This window comes from Apis laboriosa, unplaced genomic scaffold, assembly GCF_014066325.1.
Source record: "Apis laboriosa isolate Shangri-la unplaced genomic scaffold, ASM1406632v1 scaffold1_cov151, whole genome shotgun sequence".
NCBI lineage: Eukaryota > Metazoa > Arthropoda > Insecta > Hymenoptera > Apidae > Apis > Apis laboriosa.
The window spans coordinates 2012356-2033514 of record NW_025222279.1 but is presented as its reverse complement, the minus strand read 5'-3'; the positions used below and the strand labels follow the sequence as shown (position 1 = coordinate 2033514).

The 21159-nt window shown below is 25.5% G+C and overlaps 1 protein-coding gene across 12 annotated transcripts; it reads left to right on the top strand.

The window, feature by feature from the left end:
* Window positions 1–700: 700 nt before the first annotated feature.
* Window positions 701–21159, top strand: LOC122712404 (cytochrome b5 reductase 4). 12 transcript variants are annotated; one of them, XR_006346335.1, is made up of 12 exons: window positions 701–1028; window positions 2970–3292; window positions 14154–14324; window positions 16692–16792; window positions 16890–17055; window positions 18087–18349; window positions 18434–18656; window positions 19028–19322; window positions 19805–19891; window positions 19966–20124; window positions 20207–20440; window positions 20650–21159. XR_006346335.1 is itself a non-coding variant. In XM_043932061.1 (11 exons), exons 2-11 carry the CDS (start codon window positions 3058–3060, stop codon window positions 20259–20261), a joined length of 1755 nt encoding a protein of 584 aa, XP_043787996.1. In that variant the 5' UTR covers window positions 701–1028; window positions 3050–3057; the 3' UTR covers window positions 20262–21159. The 12 variants fall into 12 exon arrangements, 10 of the variants coding, with proteins under 10 accessions (XP_043787996.1, XP_043787994.1, XP_043787995.1 ...); XR_006346334.1 differs by having other exon boundaries at window positions 20207–20490; XM_043932061.1 differs by having other exon boundaries at window positions 3050–3292; window positions 20207–21159.

Below are 21159 nucleotides of genomic sequence, written 5' to 3'. Positions count from 1 at the left end.
ATGTATACTTATATTATATTATAAGCATTTATATTATTTTATATTATATTTATAACCATTTATATTATATTATAAATGCTTTGTTCTTGAAAATAAAGAATATTGCTATTGTTATATTATTTTTTCAAAATAATATTTTTATGATAATGAAATTAAATTTAAATCTATGATTATCAATGTTTCATTAAAGTTCAATGTAATAAATTTTATTTAATAAAACTTTAATTTATCATTATTTACTGTTTTAATATCTTTCATTTATCAGTTTATAAAATTAGTTTAGAAAAAGTTTAGAACATAAAGCTTTACATGATAAGTTTAAAGTTTAGTATTTTATCTTTATATATTTTTTTAATACGAATGATAAATTTCGTATATATATATTTGATTTGCAAATATTCACATTTTTTTTTTAAATAATATCTTTAATTCTATTAATTACAACAAAATTTTAAAAAATATGTTAAAATAACTACATAAAAAAAATCAATATATATTTGATACAAAATAATGTTTTAAATTTGATTTGTTATATACTATCTATATATTGTACTAGATTACTATGTATTATTTACTATATAATAAATTGTAATTCAGCCAATAAAAATTTCTTCAAACTTAACAATATTTTTTGCTCTTTATCTTTATTTTCATTTTATTTTTTACTTTTGCTAAAATCTTTAACACGCGTTTGACATGAAAAATTCCAAACGTTGATTTGTCTAATCGTCGCCTTGATCTTCAGATGGCACCTCAATCGCTCATCCATCACGAATGTAGAAGAAGAGTGAGAATATGGCGTCAATGTGCGCGCGCGCGCGCGAGTGTATGTGTACGATAGGGTGAATGTCACTTTGTAGCCACTTGCTTCCTTATCATTCGACAAAGAACGCTTATTATTCTTGGTGATTTTATTATTAGCCGCGTCTCGTGCTGAGTTAATAACGTAGCGTTATAGTGTAATGAAGACTGGCTTCTACGTCTTCTATTCTGACATGCGGTTCACGATCGCTGATCGTCTTTTTGAGGTTAGCTCATGAGCGTGCGGCTTCGCGCCGCGGTATTGTCTCACGAAAACGTCCGTGTTGATTATCCACATATCTCAATTTCTAAGTTATTCTTTTTGATCGTATAACAAGATTTTTGAAGTACGTCGAATGATCCATTAGAATATTTTTAAGATTATTTCGAGATTGAAAAACGATTTGGGTGTCGCCTCGAATTAGCTATTCTGTTTCTACGTCTCATTTCATTCATGATTAACTTTGGTTATAATTTTATTATTAATATATAATTATATATTTTCATAATATAGGAATGAATATTTTTTTCAGTTTTGATTGAATACATTTGATTTCATACATGTCATTCTTTGTTATTAATTTCTATGATTAAAAAATATCAGTATTAATAGAAAATCGTGAAAAATAAATCAACATTCCTACATATTTCTTTTTCATTGTGATATGTTTCTTTATGTATATATATATATATATATATATTCCTTCATATCAGTTCTACATCGAAATTAATAGTCATTATTCCATTAAATATTATAATTCATCTAAAATGTTATATTAATTAAAAAAAAAATTAAATTTTTTTACAATCTTTATTGTAAATTACAATATATTATTATTTACAATATATGTTTTTAGTTACTTTATTGATTCAAAATTATTTAATTTATTTGCATTTTAAAATTATTACATCATCATTTGAGTAACAATTTTATAATATTTAAGAATATTATAGAATATTATTATTAAATATTACTATAAATCAGTAGGTTTTATTCCTTTTACTATTTTTATTTTTTATACATTATATCGAGTTTTTTATTGTTATTCTATATCTTTTTCCTTCTCTGTTAACAGATTTATTCAATAGCGCATAATGTATTTCAGATATCAGTTTATTGAACCAATTCCAACGTTGGATTGTTTTGTTCATTTTTATATTTCTATTATTTATTTTTTTTTTGCAATATACTTTTTGTTTATATAAAATTTATTATATAAATAAAATTATTTAAATTTTGAAATTCGCTGCATCGATATAAATATAAATAAAATTCTTTTTAAACTTCATCATTTATTAAAATAATTTGTGATATGTGTTGAAAAATAGATATAGCGAAGAAATTTTAAAAAAACTTTTTTAAAAATAATTTATTTTATATTTTTTTGTATTCTATTTTGTATTCTTTATTTATTCTTTTATTTTTATTTATAAATAATACAAAAAATTATTACAGCATTTTATGAATACTATTTTCTAAAGAAATATAATATTTTTTAATATACAAATTATTTAAGGAATTTAAATTTTCATTATATTAGAAAATTGAGGAAAAAATAATATGAATATTTCGACTTTCATTTTGAGTTTCACTTTCTCATATTTTTGATTATGATAGAAATTACATATGCTTTGTGATAAATTTAAAAACGTTTTAAAACTCTATTTGTTCAGCAACCGCGTGTACGAGCAGAGACTTCCGGCAGTTTAAGTATCACCATTAAAAGACAATTTTATTTGAACGATATCATGTTTAATCAAGATTATTTTTGATCATTTGATTGATTATATTTGATCATTATCATTAATCATAATAATGACTTTTATTATCATTTATCTTAATATTTTATTATTTATTATAATATTTTATTAATATTCTACTATGTGCAATTAATTATTATTATTAATATATATATTTTAATCTTACATATGTACACATTTTTAACTGTTATTGTTATTTACATTTTTTTGCAATTATTTTTATAGACGTGAAATAATTGAAAGAAAAGAATTATTAAGGCAAATATTTTATCAATAACTAACAAAAACACAAATTTCAGTTGAAACTAACAACGAATTTTAATAAAAGGAATTTTGATTCTCATTCACAGCAATAATTCAAAAGTGAGAATACACAACAAATATAACATTTTTCTTGTTTTTCTCAGATTCGATGCGCTACTATAAAATATCTCATGTTGATAAAATACAAATTATAAATTTGCTTTTCTGTGAATTAAAACAAAAGAAGTCAGAATGAAGAAATGTCCGGCTCAAGATCAACAAGAAAAGGTAAATGAGTTAGAAGTGAACAATGATGCTAAAGACATTCAAGAGAAGATGAAGAAGGTGGAGGTGAAGTCTTCGTCGTCTGTTAGTTCTTTGGCGAAGAATGATGTACTGTTACCTAGTGGAATTGCTCGAGTAAAGCAATTTCAGGAAGCGAGAGCAGTTACTCAAACGAGATCATCGTCATCAGGCTCGGCTACTGGTGAGCTAATTCATTGATTGTTCAGAAATAAGTTTTTGGGCTTGGCTTTTAATTCTGTTTGCTTTTATTTGCTATATAGAAGATTCACTCATTATTTTATTTAGCAATTGAACATATTTAATTTATTAAACTAAGATAATGGATTAGCATATTTTATTTGCAATTTTTCCAATCTATAAAAATTCTTTTATATTTTGTTTTTTGATATTGTACTTATAGAAGAAAATTATAAAGATTTGTCTAATATTTTTTTTCTATACTATTTTTTTTTCCTTGGCTTCTATTTCATAAAATTTGAAAAATTCAGAAGATTCAGAAGATTTTCATAAGATTTTCCTTAAGTTTTATAAACATAAGCAAAATACTAAAATATGTCATTTGGTTTTTAATATTTTATAATATTCTCATATATAATGATTTCTAATACTCTCTGATTATCTTGAGAAACAAAATCTAAATTTTAATATATTATTAAATACATAAGTTAAAACTCAAATCAGCTTTTTTTTTATATCACCAAAAAAATGTTATTAAACATTATTGCATTTATTCTCTTTCATGTTGATATCATCATGTTGTAATTTTAAATTTATAATTTAATTCCAAAGCATAAATCAATTTTTCTGCAAATTGAATCTTTCAACTTCATGTAACTTGAATCGTTTCCAAGTTTATGAGAGAGAGTATCTAGAACATGACACATTTAATAAATTGAAATAGTTAATTATGGCTAAATACGATTTAAATCATATTAAGCAAACTTTGATGTTTTATTACGAATATTTCATTTATCGCAATTACTCGGCTTTTAAAAGCTTTTGCATACATCTTATATTATTAAAATAAAATTTTATCATATTATTCCTACAGTTTTAATGTTACATACAGTTCATAATACAAAAAATAAAATATATATAAATAATATAAATATGTAAAAGCAATAAAATTTCTATGAAAATTAATTTTTTTATAAAATACTTTAAATAAATTAAAAATACATTTATTTATTAATTTATTAAATTTAAATTTAAGATTCATTTATAAAATTAATACAATAATAATAATTATAAAATAATAAAATTTTTAATTTTTGATGTAATGTTGTCAGAGTTGTCCTAATTAAAATTTCACAAAAGCTTCATCATATATAAAGTTTAGCAATTTTTATTTCAAGTGGAAATAATTAATATTTAACAATAAAGATATTTTTTAAATAAATTTAAAAATTTTATTTTAAAGATTAATTATTCAAATAATTTATTGTTAATTGATACATAATTTTAAATAATGATAAAAATTTTTTTATATTGAAAAAATAAAAAAATCATCTTTTAAATCAAGAAATAAAAGTTAAAAATATGTTTAAATCTGGATATAAAAAAAATAATTTTGAGAAATAGAAATTTTGTCAATCCTGAAAAAGTGGCAAGAAGATTAGAAACACTTTAAAAATACTTCATAGAAGATTATTCTGCAATACTTTTTCCTCCTGTCATTTCGATTTACCTTTTATCTTCAAACTCGCTTTCACGATTTTTCAACTTCGTTAATCGAATATCATCGATCGGAGATCAGCAAATCATCCATTCATCCCAACCAATCGATTACAATCTGATAGCTGGATCATGCCCGGTTCGCATTATTGGGTCAGGATAGGGCAGGGCAGGGCCGTTTGGCAGGTACATTTTGTCCCCTGTCCTGTCCCGATAGTGAGAATTGGTCTTACTTGTGATTGGAATTTGGAAGAAGAAAGCATCGTGGGATTTAAGATCGACGTTTCATCTCTGAAAAAGGACTTTTCTCATTTGAAAGTCGTTCCCGATTTACATTATCGGATCAGGATAGGGTAGGGCAGGGCCATTTCGGTATAACCATTCTGTCCCCTGTCCTGTCCCGATAGTGAGAATCGGTACTGAATCGAAATTATGAACGACTGTTTTTTTGTTCATTCTTTGCTTTACGAATTTTTTCATAGGAATAGCAGAATTTTTGGTTATCTAAATATATATTATATAAAAGTTCTATTTGAATTTTTAATTATTTAAAAGTTTTATCATTTGAGTATTCTATTATTCAGATGTTCTACTTTGAATGTCCTGTATATGAGAAGTTTTACTGTTAAAATAATGTTTGAGAAACGATTGCTCGTTCTTTCTTTATTTTATGAGTCTCTTTGTAGAAATAGTAGAACCTTTGAATATGTATTACGTAAAAGTTCTACTATTTCAATTTCCTACTGTTTGAAAGTTCCATTTGAATGTTTATGAACAGAGGTTCAACTATTTGAGTTGATCCATTCAAAAAATAATAGCATAGAAGCTTTACTGTTCAAATGTTGTATTGTAGAAGTTCTATTATTTTGCGTTTTGCTTTGTATTACAAAAACTCTAATATTTTCAATGTTTTTAATGAATGTTCTAACATTTAAAATCTTTAAAAAAAGTTTTGTATACTTAAAAAATTTTTTTCTAAGTAATTAAGATAATAATATGTTTTTTTAAATAATTATATTATTTTTGCATCATAAAAAAAAAAAAAATAACAGTGATCACGAATTCCTTTTCCCAAGTATAGCACACATTATCTATTCTTTTATTTGTATTTCATAGTCATCGTTTAACTTCCAATTCTATAGAATTTAGTGTATTTAAATGCTTTAATCGAATTTAATCGAATATTTAACGTGGGATTTAAATCTTTCGTTATGTAGGCGACAAACGTATCGGGCATTACATTTAATTGGCTACATTGAATCTTAATTGGTTTAAATAGCCTTAACTTTAGTTCAGGAATTTCATTAATCGATTCTTTTCATTAAAATAAGTTGATTCAAACATTTGAGTTAAAAAAATTATGATGTCGTAAAAATGATTTTAATTTACATATAATTATATTTTTTGCGTGAATCTTACGCAGAGAAATCTTAAATGAACATGATTATAAAAGAATTGATTAATCATGCTACAATTGAATATAATTTATTTCTTAAAAGAAAAAAAGCAAATAATCCACAAAGTTTTGAATTGTGATCGTCATTTATTTTATTGCAAAATTATTGATAACATATAAATTGTAAATGATAGAGTAAAAACAGAAAGATGTTTAAATCTTGTTGAATGATATTTAATGTTCTTTTTATTTCTATATTCTTAATTGTTTGTATGAAAATTAAAAATTAAATGAAAATCAAATATATGAATGAGAAAAGTATTTCTTAAAAAATGTCTTTTTATTTTATTTTATATTTTATTATTTCATATTCTATATTTTAAATTTTCACATAATTTTATATTCAACCCAAATTGGATTTTTTAATCAATTTCTTTGATGGAAGTGAAATTTTTTTTATTTGCCGGATATCAATTGATTATTCTCTTAAATGAATCTATTTTTTTTATTCCTATGTTTAATAATGAAGATGGAAACGATAATATTATCATTGAATTTTCTATTAGAAAATTTATATTTCATTCAATTGATATAATTTAAAGAAATTAGTTATTTTATAAAAATATATTTTATAGAATAATTTTCTCTTATGTTTATAAAAATTGCATAATTAATTCTATAATAGTAAAGATAAAGAAATTTTTTTTGTATAAAATATCTAAAATTTCATCATGTTATATGTGAATAATAACATCATTATACACTTAACTGAAAAATTGTTCATGTTAGAAATAGCAAGATTAAGTTACCTCTAATTAGTAAAATTTCATGTCATTAAATCTAAAGTGCTTCCGAATGTATCTCTCAACACTGAATTTATGTCAGTTTTAGTACACTACAAGTATTTTAAAAAACAATACACTTAAATGTTAGATAATTAAAATTTAGAATCTAATTTAATTAAATTACAAATATCTATTTTATTCTCAAATATTTTTTCATTGCTTTTGACAAATATATTTTTTTTAAAATTATTTTAATAAAACAATAATTATTATTTTAAATTCAACAATGTTTCTAAATTATTAATCATTAATTATATTTTTATATGAAAATTAGAAGGAAAAATTAATTAATTCTTTATATTTTTATCATATATCTTTCTGAAATGTAACTACCCACAGTTAGAAGAAAAGAATTGCGAACTAATAATAACTTGTACAATACTAAACTATGTCTTTAAATTCTCATTATATAACTCATTATTTAAATGTTAGATTCTAATATATGTAATATCATAATACATACTAAACCTCACAGTTTCTTAAAGGAAATTATAAGGAAAACTATATTACACGATCAGCTACTGAGGGAGGGTTTAACAATTCAGAAGTGAATGAATAATCAGAATTCGATCGAATTATGTATAGCTGAGAAAAAAAGACCAAGTTATTCGAAAGTTCAGGATTAGGTACGTGAAAATAGATATATATAAGATATATATAAGGTATATATAATATTAAATATACTGTTATTTCCATAAAGAAATGTTGCCTCTAAGTTCTTCTTGATACTGAAACAATCAATTTATATTATATAAATAACATACATACATATTTATACATAACTTATACATAAATATATTATATATATATATTTAAGAGAAAATCAAATATTTATAATGTCATATTTGTGGAATGTATAATAAAGGCTTGGTTCATTAATTATTAATTTATTTAAAAAAAATTTTATTTAAACAATGAAATATAGCAATAAGCTTTATTTTTTATAAAATGATACTTATTAATGATAATATAATACAAGCAAAAAAGAAAAAAAAAATCAAAGAATGCTTGAAAAATAAAGAACTATTCATTTCAATTAGATCTACATAAATCAATAAGAAATGAATTATGACTTAGAATGACTTGATAAACATATCAATAGATCTATTCAATTTTCTTCTTGTACATCCTATATAAATGATAATAATTAAACTACACTGAAGATCAATAGATACATACATATATAATTCCTATTTTAATAAAAATACTTGCCATATTTTCAATATCATAATTGCAGAAATAGAAAACCTACGTATTTGACAGTAGCTTCTCTGCATCTTTCTAGGATTTTCCAAAAAAGCAATCTAAATGAATCATTTGAAATGAGTTTTCATTTCAAAAGTTCTAATATCAAAAAAAAAAAAAAAATTCAATCAATCAGATTCAATGCTTTCAAATTTTTTTTTAATAATTTAGAATAAACTAATTATTTATTCGAACTAATTACTTAGTCCTTGTTTCAAACCAACTTAGCTCTTGTTATCTTCAATATGAGATGAAATTGAGGTTCACCCTCAATCACCGCGGACTGAGAATCACGCGTTCACTGGCAAGAGATCCTGCGTGTTAGGCATGCCGTAGCTACTATATTGATCTACCTGTCTGAGGGCTATATCGGTCCGCGTGTTTGGTGCAGTACCTTCTAGTCGAGCGCGGGATCAACGTTTCACCCTGCTTCTCATCTATCGTGATCACGTTTCCCTAAAACACACAATACATAATTTAATGTTCGCGTCTCTCGACATCTGTGAATTATTTTGGTCAGTTTATCCACTTTATAACATTAACGTAACAACTCTTCATCTTAGACGATCTCTTCAGATCCGAAATTGAGATTGAAATTGAAATCGAGTTGAAAAATCATAAGGGATAGAAAGAAGAGAAAGATGAATTTTTTTAATTTTCATTTAGAATTTAGAATGGACCTTGGCATAGATATTGAATATTGCAATGTTGGATTCTTTTGAATAGAGAGACTGTGCGCGTGTTTTTCTCGATATTATTCATCGGTGATTCTGGTCACTGAGGATCACGTTGAAAGTGAGAATTGTTTGTCAATTTTATCTGAACAGAATCGATCGACATCACTATTGGTTGTTTCGGCTGATTTCCGGAACTTTTCCTGAGGGATATTAGGTCATCCAATAAATAATGAAATTGTTTAGGTATGTATATTGGAAATAGGAAATGAAAAATATTTTTTATAAATCCTTTGTGATTTAAAAAATTGGACTGGATATTTTGTTCGAATTTTTTTGATTCAAAGAAAATATCCTTTTGTATCATAAATTTTTTAATCAAAATCCATGAATTAATATTGGTTACGATCATTCTTTATTGTTAGAGCGAATATTATTAAATATATAAAATCTTCAAAATAAAGTATATATTTGCTATAATATTTAAATGATAAAACAAATTTGTGTTTTAATAATGTTAATAAAAATGAGAATTTCTACAGACATTTATACTCGAATTATCGAAAATATCCAAATTATAAATTTATTAATAAATTGACTTAAAATATGTCTTGAAAAGATTTTAATTTTTCTTTAATAAAGTTATAAGATATAGTCAGATTTTAGAAAATTTACATTATTTATGGGATGAATTTAAGTATAAAGAATCTATATATTGACGCATAATATTCCCGCCGTTTTTCACGACTCATTTCCGTTGACATGATGGACTATGACTTGTTTGCATTTTTCTGCTGTTGATTTGCGTGGGATCGGTAATTTTTCGCAAAAAATATATTTCTGATGTATTTAATATTAAAACTATTAAACAGAAATTTTGATTATTAATGTTTTAAGTTTTTTATAGTTTTTTTCAACAAAGACAAATTGATTTATCAAAAGCGTAAATAAATTGTTTTTTAAACTGCATCAGAGGTATTGATTTTTGTCTTTCTTTTTTTAATTAAAAAAAAAAATATAAATCAACTTTTATCGACTTTTTCTATTATATTATATTATTAAATATTTTTTAAAATATTTTTTAATATATTTTTTAAAATCGAGTAATAATAAATTTTATTATTTATTAAATTATTAAATTATTTCTTAAATTAAATTTAAAAAAATATTATAAAAAACATTTAAATATGTTAAAAATTTGTAATTTGTAATGTAAATTTGTAATTATCGTTTGTATATGCTAGTATGCACTATTTTTTCTTCATTTTTTGTTTTTTTTCGTTGCTTTTCGATTTTGCCACCATATTTCCAAAACAATTGAGGTTGTTTTAGGAAAATTTTATCTGAAACATTGGATTTATCTGAACATTACATTGGATATGAATAATTACGCTCTTGTAAGATCTTAATTTTATGTGAAAATATTTTTATTTCTTGCATTGATGGAAAATTTTATCAGATGAATCACATTTTGAAACAATCTATTATTATTTTATTTTTGCTTGGTAAAATAAAATAATCTATTCTTTTATTTTATATGCTTTAATAAAAATATTTATCTTTGGTTCTTTATAAATGGTTTTTTTATAATTATATATACGAAAAGCTAATTATTTTTTATCTTTTACTCGAGTTTATTATTTGGTTAAGAGAAACAGTGTAAAATAATTAAAGTACTTTCAAAAAAAGCGATGTCATTTGCTTATAATTTAGTATGAATAAATTATATTTTATAATAATTCTTTCTATGAAAAGATTTTCTTTTTTCATAAGTTGTTCCACGAAAACTTGAACACAATCTTTGCTTACATTTTGACGTTGAAGTTTTAAACGGTTTCTTTCTCGAGAATACATTTCTAAATTACAGTAAAATGATCAAAGTTATTTTAAATTTTTTTTGCATAATTACTTTTTTTAGAGAGAAAATTTTAAAAAGTTTTAAATCTATTTCTTTTTATTTGTGAATAATAATTTTATTTGAAATATAGAAATTTAGAAATATAATTTTAATATAATTTTTATTTTTATTTAAAATTAATAATTATTACTATGAAATAAATTATTACTATCTATAATAATATCTATATTATTAATTTTTAATGAAATGGATTAAAAATTATTATACAATGGAATGAAAAAAAAAACATATTTATTATAGAATCTGATATTACTATTTTATTATCACATTATATTATTATACTATCAATTATATAGTAGGTTCTTTATATTACTTGTTAATGCATTGCAATTTTTTTAAATAAAATATAAAAAAAAGAAAATCTAAGATATAAAAACATTAAAAATTATTGTACTTTTATCTTTTTAAATTTAATTTATAAATTTATATCATGCACATTAAGCACTAAATATGAAAATTATATAACAATTTTATCACAATTTTTACTTATTTCTATAGTGTATATAACAGTATAAAATTATACATATTAATTTGTAAATTAATAAAGAAAAATAGATTTAATAATTAATATTTTGGATTATTTTTTTTGTGATAATTTTTTTTTTCCAGGAAATGCATTTGATATCACACTTTTTGCACAATGCATTTTCTTGTACATTTTTATTGATACACGTTTAATGTATTTACATATAATTACATTTGCATTCTGAATATATTATCTTAAATTTAAATAAACTTGCAAAAAATAGCATATTTTTTCATTATAAATATTAAAAAAAAAAATTTACTACTATATAAAAATTGACAACTATTATTCTTAAAAATTACTAAAAAAATCTTTCCTTATGATATTTATATTTGAGATGCATACCGAATGTAAAGAATTAAAAAAAAAGAAAAATTAAAAGAATATTCTAAATATTCAATATTCTAAATATTAATTTACCATTTTTACTATTTTCTTTTTTATTTTTTTAAATCTTTTTTTTTTTTTTTAATCTTAACCGATGGACGACTAAACCCTTATTTATGATTCCTTTTATATACCTAGAAAAAAAAATTAATTATTAATTTAATGATAATAATTTAAAGTCTTCCAGATCATGGATTAATATCTATAATTTAAAAAATTATAATATTTATTCAATAACTCTCTCCCTTTCTTTTATGATACAAATGCAAAATGTTCTATTTACTTATTTTAAAATAATAATTTTAAATAATTTTAATTTTTAGAATATTGATCAAACGTATACGAAATACATACGTAGAATTGATGAAATACAAATCCACGACAACAATCTTTTTTCTTTCCCATTTCGCACGAAAGATCTTTGTTTGCTCAGGGTTGGTTGTTTCTCAACTCAATGCAATTTCTATGCAGGAGGATGGTTAAAGATTTGCGGACTGTGACGTTTCGATGAGAAAATGCCACGATGCTGCGGCGCATCTTTGGTTTCCGTCATGGACGGCGACGGGTCTCCGCAGAGTCTCGGTTTGCAGATTCAGGACGGTCAGTAATTAACGATAATTGACTATTACTTTTACGCGAGTCTCGTTTCTGCGAACATGTCCATTGTGTTTTCCATTCTCATTGACCTTCGAACCAGAGGATTTCTCCACGGGTATTTAGACGACGAATTTAAATATTGTCGACGAATAAACAATAAATCTAATATCTGTTCTTCGTTGAATTATTTGATGGATATTTTAAATTTAGGATATAATACATTTTCCATTCGACGTTCTGTACAAATTTAATCTTGCTACGTTTCATGATAAATTTCATTCATAATATAGAATTATCTTAATAATTAAATGTCATTATATAAATTTATAATAATTTCTTTGGGTTTATTTTTTGAATATAGTTGATATATAGTCATGATGATTCAATTGTAACATGATTAATTATAAAAATTAGTTATAAATTAATCTTGTATATTTGTTTAACATTAAATCAAATGAAATATGTATCTCCAAAAAATTTATTTAGTTTATTAATTTGTTCATCTATAATGATAACTTTTAATTGACCATTATATAAGATATACATTCTGTTTCTAGATAGAACGTATACTAAAATTGTTATATGTGAATTAACATTGTATGCGCTTCATGTTGAATTGCATATTCATTCTTCTTCTCTTTTTATCGATCTCTATAGACGAGTTTTTATTTCATTTGTATACATTGAATTTACGTCACATGGAATAAATACAGCAAAACAATTTAACGGACAGAAAAATATTTCAATTAATAAATTTTTTTTAATTGCGTCAAAAGCGTAGATTTTCTACTAATTTATTATTCGAGTTATTATTTCGTTATTGCAACGAAAATAGATAATTACGAAATTAAATATATGAAATCGTGTTCTATTTAAATTCTGGAATTTCTGTGATGAACGAAAAACGAAAGAAAATGTTCAAATAGATGTTCAGGTAGAAATATTATTTACAATTCTGATAATATGACCGTTTTCCTCTTGAAGTGAAAGCTTTTAGAAAGTTAGCAGAGAGTCGTCGATCATATTTCCGCTAAGTTTGAAGATTGTGTAAGTTGAATTGATTATCCGCTGTAAAATTTTTTTAAGAATAAATATAGAATGGAAGATAATCGGGGAATTAAAATATAATACCGAATTTCAATATCCGATTGCAAATATATACATTCTATTGTAAATAAATTGAATTAGAATAAGAATTTTTGAAACGCGTTAATAATTAATATTTCTTATAACTGAAAACTGAAAACTGTAGAACTGCGTCAAGAATTGTTAATGTGTTAAATATGCTAATTCAATTTCGATCTGAATATTAAGATAAAAAACACGTGGACAGTCAGAAAACAAACCAGTCACGAATTGTATTATGAAAAATATTTTTCAATAATACGAACATTTTAATGTTAAATTTTTTTTAAAATATTCGATAATCCTTCTATTTCCATAAAAATCAATGACAATCATCAATTTATTACATTTGTTTTGCTCAATATTAAATCATAATCATATATATTTTCATTGTTCAATTTCGAATTATATATAAAATAAATTTCATGATAAAAATATAAAAAAAAATATACACAAATTTGAATAATAATAATATTGAATAATAATAATAGCGGCCATGGATTCCCAGCAGTCGAAAAACGCTCGACACGATTCGTGTCAACGAAAATATAATTTCTAAAAATACGTCCCTCTTCTTCTATTTTCACGATCGTATCGATAAATTAAAATTAAAAAGGAAACAAAGGAAAACGAGCTGATCTTTTATGTTTTGCAGGCAATCCCCGAAATAAAACCGCGCTAGCACCCGGCCACAGTTTGATGGACTGGATCCGATTGGGCAATTCTGGAGTTGATCTAACCGGCGTTGGTGGTGTTCCACGGATCGTAACATTATCCGAGTTGGCCAGTCATAATAAGCAAAACGATGCTTGGATCGCGATTCGAGGTAACGGCTCTATTTAAAATAAAAGTACATTCGATTCTAGAATTCTTTCCCTGTGCCGAGAGATAGAGACAAGTTTTTAAAGCCTGTTTAAAAATTTATTATAATGATGAAAGTTGTAATATATGTTAATACGATACAGAGACCTTTGAAAATTGCTCTTGCATACTTAAGAACGAAATTTTTTCAATAAGCTGCAAGCGCCATTTTTTTATTTTGAACCACTGAGTTTTATTCCTCTTTCGAATTTCCTCCCACTTTTTTTCAGATTTACATATATCTTTTTCATTTCGTTAAGTTATATATATATATACGTATAAAATATTGTCATTTCTTAGATATTTAAACATTTTCTTATTTTTTCGAATTTAAATTTTAATTTTTCTTGAATATTTAAATTTTTCACGTATTCAAGAGAAGTTTTTAAAATCTGTTTAAAAACTTGCCTGTTAGCCTGTTTAAAAATTTATTATAATGATGAAAGTTGTAATATATGTTAATACGATACAGAGATCTTGAAAATAGCAAAAAGATATCCAAATATATCTATCATTTTTTAATTCGTTATTTTTGCATAATTTATACTTTATTGCCATTATTAATATTCAAATATTTATTTTTCTTATTCCTTCTAAACTCCAATGTAGTTAAATTTACGGTCTCGAAGATCTATAAATCATTTTCCTCGATTATAAAATACATGGAACACTTAAATTCCTGTCTAGCTTCGAAACTTAACTTTCGCTCGGACCCGTTTCCAATAACAATTTCCTCGAACAACGAAACTCAGTTTCCACCAATCATTAATCTCATTTCCACGAAGGGAAAGCGATCGCATCGAATTATACAATCAGATTCATTGGGATTAAATCGAAGAAAAGAAAAATCGATGGATACGGAGAGTGATTTAAATTCATTTGGTTAATGGGATATCGGTTTTAACGCGACTTCCTTTGGTTTATGTATTATGGAAACTGAGTTTTAAGTTTAGCTTAACGAAATAGATGGGCAAGGACAAGCGAAGTCTTTATAAATTGGAAAATTATGTACTTAATGAAAATTAAATAAAATGCGAGAATCTGGGCCAACATGGAATTAAGCTAGATGTTGATTTCTCATGCAACATTCACTTCTAACATTTCGTTTTATTTTTTTTTATTTTATTTTTTTTTTTTGTATCTCTAAATAAATTTTTTAATCATTTTCCTTCGTCGTTTTTGATTTTTTTTTTTTTTCAGAATGTTTTCGATAAACTAGTTTCATTATCTATCAATTATCTTTTCGTCTAGTAATTTTTCACTAAGTGAACGATGACTCAGAAAAATGGTCGTTAACAGAAAGTACGAGGAAATATCTCAAATATTAAACGAGAATAGAGACTAGAATAGAAACTAGAGTGGTAATATTATACGAGAAAATTATAGGGGAACTCTAAACTATGGTTGAGTAAAATAATTTAAATTAGGAAATAGAAATTCAAACTCGTTCCTTTATTAAGAAAATTCTTTCCATTATTAATATCACTTTTATGTATTAGACGATGATAATCGATGGAATTGATTAGATGGCGTAAAAGCGTGTTGTTCGGGGAGAAAAAAACGAATGGCAACCAGGAGAGAGAAGGGAACAATATAGAGCAATCGTTGAACGTCCGCTTTTAGTTTGATTAAAATTTACTTTCCCCCGTCCATTGTTCCCAACGTTGAATCGTTCAATATTTATTTTTATTCCTATCACGATCCCTGCGCCGCCTGCCTATTTTAATTCCTACGTATGAAATTCGCCGACGTAATTTTGCGATCGCGCGTGACCCGACATACGAAATCAACGATGACTCAGAAAAATATGAGGAAATACTTCAATCATTACCTTGAATATTAAAAAGAGTAATAACATGTGAAAAAAGGAAAGATAAGAAATAAATTAAATACGAATTATATGTTGTATAATAAATTGATAATGAAGAAAGGAAATATTTAAATAATGAATTCGAACAAGTCTCAAGATCATACGTTAAAATCAGTTATTATGCCATTAAAAAAAAAATCAAGTTGATCTTTTCGTTTTTTATTGATAAAAAAAATTTTTTTATAAATTTATAACAAGCAATAGTGTTAAATTCAATTTATTCGAATTTCGAAATCAATCAATCTCTTTAAGATAATAATGATCATTTCTCTGTTGAAAAAAACACTTTTTTCACATTTTGAACACAATAATTTGTTTTCCTATGTTCTAAAATTTGAAATTTATCAATTTTTTCTCAAACTATTAGAAAATGCTACAATTTATAAAATATTGTAAAAATACTTTCAAAAATACTTAAGAATGACATAACATAATAATTAATAATTACGTTTCAACTTTCAGGAATCGTGTTCAACGTGACACGTTACATGGATTTCCATCCAGGAGGTATAAGTGAATTGATGAGAGGGGTCGGCAAAGATGCGACCAAACTGTTCGAAAGCGTGAGTCCAATCAATATCCAATCCATCAACGATCAACGAGACGATCTCTCGTTCGATCGACCATTATTTTTACGTACCCATAGATCGTCCGTTGCAGGTGCACGCTTGGGTCAACTATCAGAGCATCCTTCAGAAATGCGTGGTGGGAAGGCTGAGCCGTGGCTCGATGACCGGTTCCTCCTCATCTTCGATGGAAAACCCTGTCTCGGCCACCACCAATTGTTCATCGACGGCGCAGAACCTGATAACGACAAGTTGCACGAGTGAGTAGAGAAAGAGGACCACCTACTCATTGTGTCATTCGTTGCGATAAACGAGAATGTCCGGAGAAAGAGAGAGAGGAACATTCTTTTTATGGTGTATTGTATCATCAATACGAGGAAAGAGAGAGAGAAAGAAAAAAGGAATACTTGTCGGCTTTTAAAATGATTTTATATATAGGAAATAGATGTAGCAAAAAAAGGTCGATAAAGATTCGTGAACTTTATTGAATTCGTTAGGATATATAAATGAATGCATGTATGTTGATGATGTTGATTGAAGAAATAATGATAGTTAGATTGGTTGTGATGAATGTTGCAAATTCGAAAAAGAATCTGAAATGTTCAATGAAAATGAATATTAGTTTCACGATTTACGATTTGGAGTTACAAAGTTTATGTAGAAATCACGAGTTGCACTATCATTGATTGCTTGATTGTTATTCAGAGATAATACTATTTAACATTCTATTTTTATGTTTTATGCCATTTTTATGTTGAATGAATGTGAATGTTGACAGATACGAGTTATCGAATGTAATATTTATAAGTAATTAATGGAAGGAAAAAATGAATATTCGGCTTTTAAGTGATTGAATGTCATTTGGAAATATTGAAAAATATAAGTTTAATATCGAATGCAATGTTTGTGATTGGTTATGTATAAAATTAATGGAGGAAAAAAAAAATAGATATTCGTAAATCTTTAAAATGATTTTATGATATGTTGAGATTTAAATGTTGAGAGATATGAATTTTCAGATGCAATGTTGTGATTTACTGAATAGATTTAAAAATTCAGAGATTTCTTTTTTTTAAAGATTGTACTGAAGAATTAAAAGATCAAGAAAGTTGAAATTTGAAAAGAGTAGAAAAAGAGAAAAGATTTTCTGTTTCTATTTAAATTTAGTAATTTAGATTTTTGTCTTATTGGAATTTATGTGTAGAAAAAATAATAAAATATTAATACTGATATTATTAAAAAAAAAAAGAATTCAAAGATATTTTGAAAACTAAAAGATATAAATTTTTAGCTCATAGTACCAGTCAAGAAAACGTGTCAGACGGTGATTTTTCGAATATAAAAATGGATTGGAGGCAGACATCCAACACGATCACGTTATTTTACCAAACTGTTCGAGATTATCCTGGTGTTAGCTATCAATTAAGTAGGATAAGCGACTCGAAGTTGATATTCAAATTATTTTTCGAGAAGGACATAATAACGCATCAGCTGGAACTGACAGCGGAAATAAAATGGCCGCCGTTATGCACCAGAAATTTCGACACGATGGAGGTGATGTATTTTTCAATTCCATTTTGTTAAATAAGAACTTAAGATTTAAAATAAATAATTCAATTTTACTTCTTTCCTTTGTAGGTCGATTTTACATTTACGAAACAGAAGAAAGAGATATGGAAATCTCAAGGTAGTCAAACGATATCCAGGGAGACAAATACGAATAATCGAATTTACAAAGAATACGAAGTTGTTACGAATAAACCCCTTTCCAAATTAGTTCACCTATTAGTCGTTCGAGCGAAAAACTTTTTGCAAATGGTGCCCATTGGCAGACACGTAGAAGCCAAAATGAACGTCATGGGTACATATTTGTTCCTTCCATTAGCTTTTCTCTGTCATCAAAAAATTTCTTAGTTGTGATTCATAATTCATTGATTCGTTGATTAATAAACTTCAGAAAAATAATGCATATTAAATAAGTGTTTACTTAAGAATAATATTAAATTTAAAATTTGCATATTCTAATAGTTTGTATATTACCATAAGACGTACTTTTAATTTTATAAGAACTTGATTGAAAATTTATTTATTCTTTGAATATCAATTAAGAAAGTTATAATTAACTTGAAATCAAAATAAATTTCAATATTTTCACTTTGTTTCTATCATATTAAATTTTTTATATTAAACTTTTCATTCCATGGATAAAATTACCAAATATTTTTATTTCAGGGATGGAAGTATCACGATCGTACACGCCTGTCCCACCGTGCCTTCACCCTGACGACATAGCGCCGAATTACAAATCCGATTGTTTGTGTTTAATGATCAAAAGATATCCCCAAGGTGCTCTCAGTCCGTCCATAACCGCTCTTCAGATTGGCCAAACCTTCCTCTTGAGCAATGCTTTAGGTGCCTTTGTAATAGAATCCTTCGATCGTTATTCTGTCATTCATATGCTCGCGGGTGGCACCGGTTTGACAGCGATGCTTGGCATCATTCAACGAGCTTTGGCCAGACGCAGCGTGTCAGTATCTCCTTCGAATCATTATTCGATATTTATAGAGTTTGTTATACAAGGTGTTATATCGGATAAAAATGGATTTCTTGCATGTCAAAATATGTATTTATCGAAAGTATAGAATTATGAGAAAAATTTGTCGAATAGAAATTTTTTGATGAAGAAGTATCATCACGCGATATGAAATATGTAATATTTATTGAAAGCATTCATGATAGTAGATTTTATTGAATCATCTAGTAGAGCTCATCTGTTTGAATCATGTGGCGATGAAAGTTTGTGCATGAAAGATTTTTGGCATGGTCGAACCTATATCTCTTGAAATTGTACTAAATCTGGCATAGCGTGATACGTTCTGCGAAATTGCAAGTAGTTTGTTAGATTTATAGACCACTTGTTCGATTATAGATCGCCAATGTTAATTTATCACAGTTTTCACCAACTTTGTTTGATTTAATAATCTTTTTTCTATTTTGGAATCTTTTCAGAAAGACTATAAACTTACTTAACTTCAATAAAAATGAAGATAGCATGTTTTACGTGGCGGAGTTAGAAAAGGCTAGTACAGATAAAAAGTAGGTATATTAATTTATTATTTCTCGTAATTTCGTATTTCATTGTCTTTGAACGAAATAATGACACGTTTCAGATTAAAAGTCACACATATCCTTTCGCAAGCCGAAAGCACATGGACGGGTAGACGTGGCACGATATCCGATGATTTATTAAAGGAATTAGTCGCAGAAACTTCCCCTGACGCGTGTGTTTTTACCTGTGGACCTCCAGGATTCATACAATCCGCGAAAAAGTAAATGAAAATGATTCAACATCCTTATTTTTTTTTTTCGACTTTCTGATTTATAATTAAAATTTTGAAATATATTTTTTAGATCTCTTCAAAAATTTGACTGGAAACCCTACCAAATGTACGAATTTGACGATTAAGTGCACTCATCGAGAATATATATCTCTCTTTTGATACCAAATGTCGAAACATTGAACGCATGATGGAAACATTGGTATTCTTTGAGAAAAATAATTACGTATCATGTTGTCGAATTTTTAAAAAGAATCTTTTGGATACTTTTACTCCTATTTCCGCCCACAGCCTCAGTATCGTGCATGTGAGTTCATTCATAGAAATGAATTTCGAATATATTAAATATTTTGAAAAGTGAGCAAATTTTATTTCAAAAATTATTATATATATATATTTTATGTATATTTAATATGAATATATGTATATATAAATAAATTTTAATAAAATAAAATTTTATTAAAATTTACATATTGAATGTATCAGAAGAAATTCATGTTTCTTTTTCTTTTATAGAACTGATGTCTTCCTTTTGTGTAATTTCTTCGATTTAATTTTGTCAAATCACAAGATTGTGTCAAATGCGCAACAATTGAGAAACAAATTTCTATTTAATGCAAATGCTCACTTTTTGTACTATATCGACAAAATTCGAAAAAAAAAGAGAAAAACGAGAAAAATAAATAAGAAAAAAAATAGGAGTAAGAGTCACAAATGAAAGTCTTTGGATTCTATGGGACGAACTGTGTGTATAAGCGTCCATGAATGTACTTTCTATATGAAAACAAATTATTTTTACAAATGTCTTTTAATCTATCATCCAGAGAACTGTATTTTGAACGATTTATCCGAAAATATTCACAAATATCTTCGGACGTAAACCAATTCGAAACGATCATGGTGCTATTTTTTAATCCCTTCGTGCTCGATTTTGCGTATAAGATACATTCACATACTTGGTATTTTAATAATGGAACTATCAAATCCATTAAAAGATAAAAATATAATTATATATATATAAAGAAA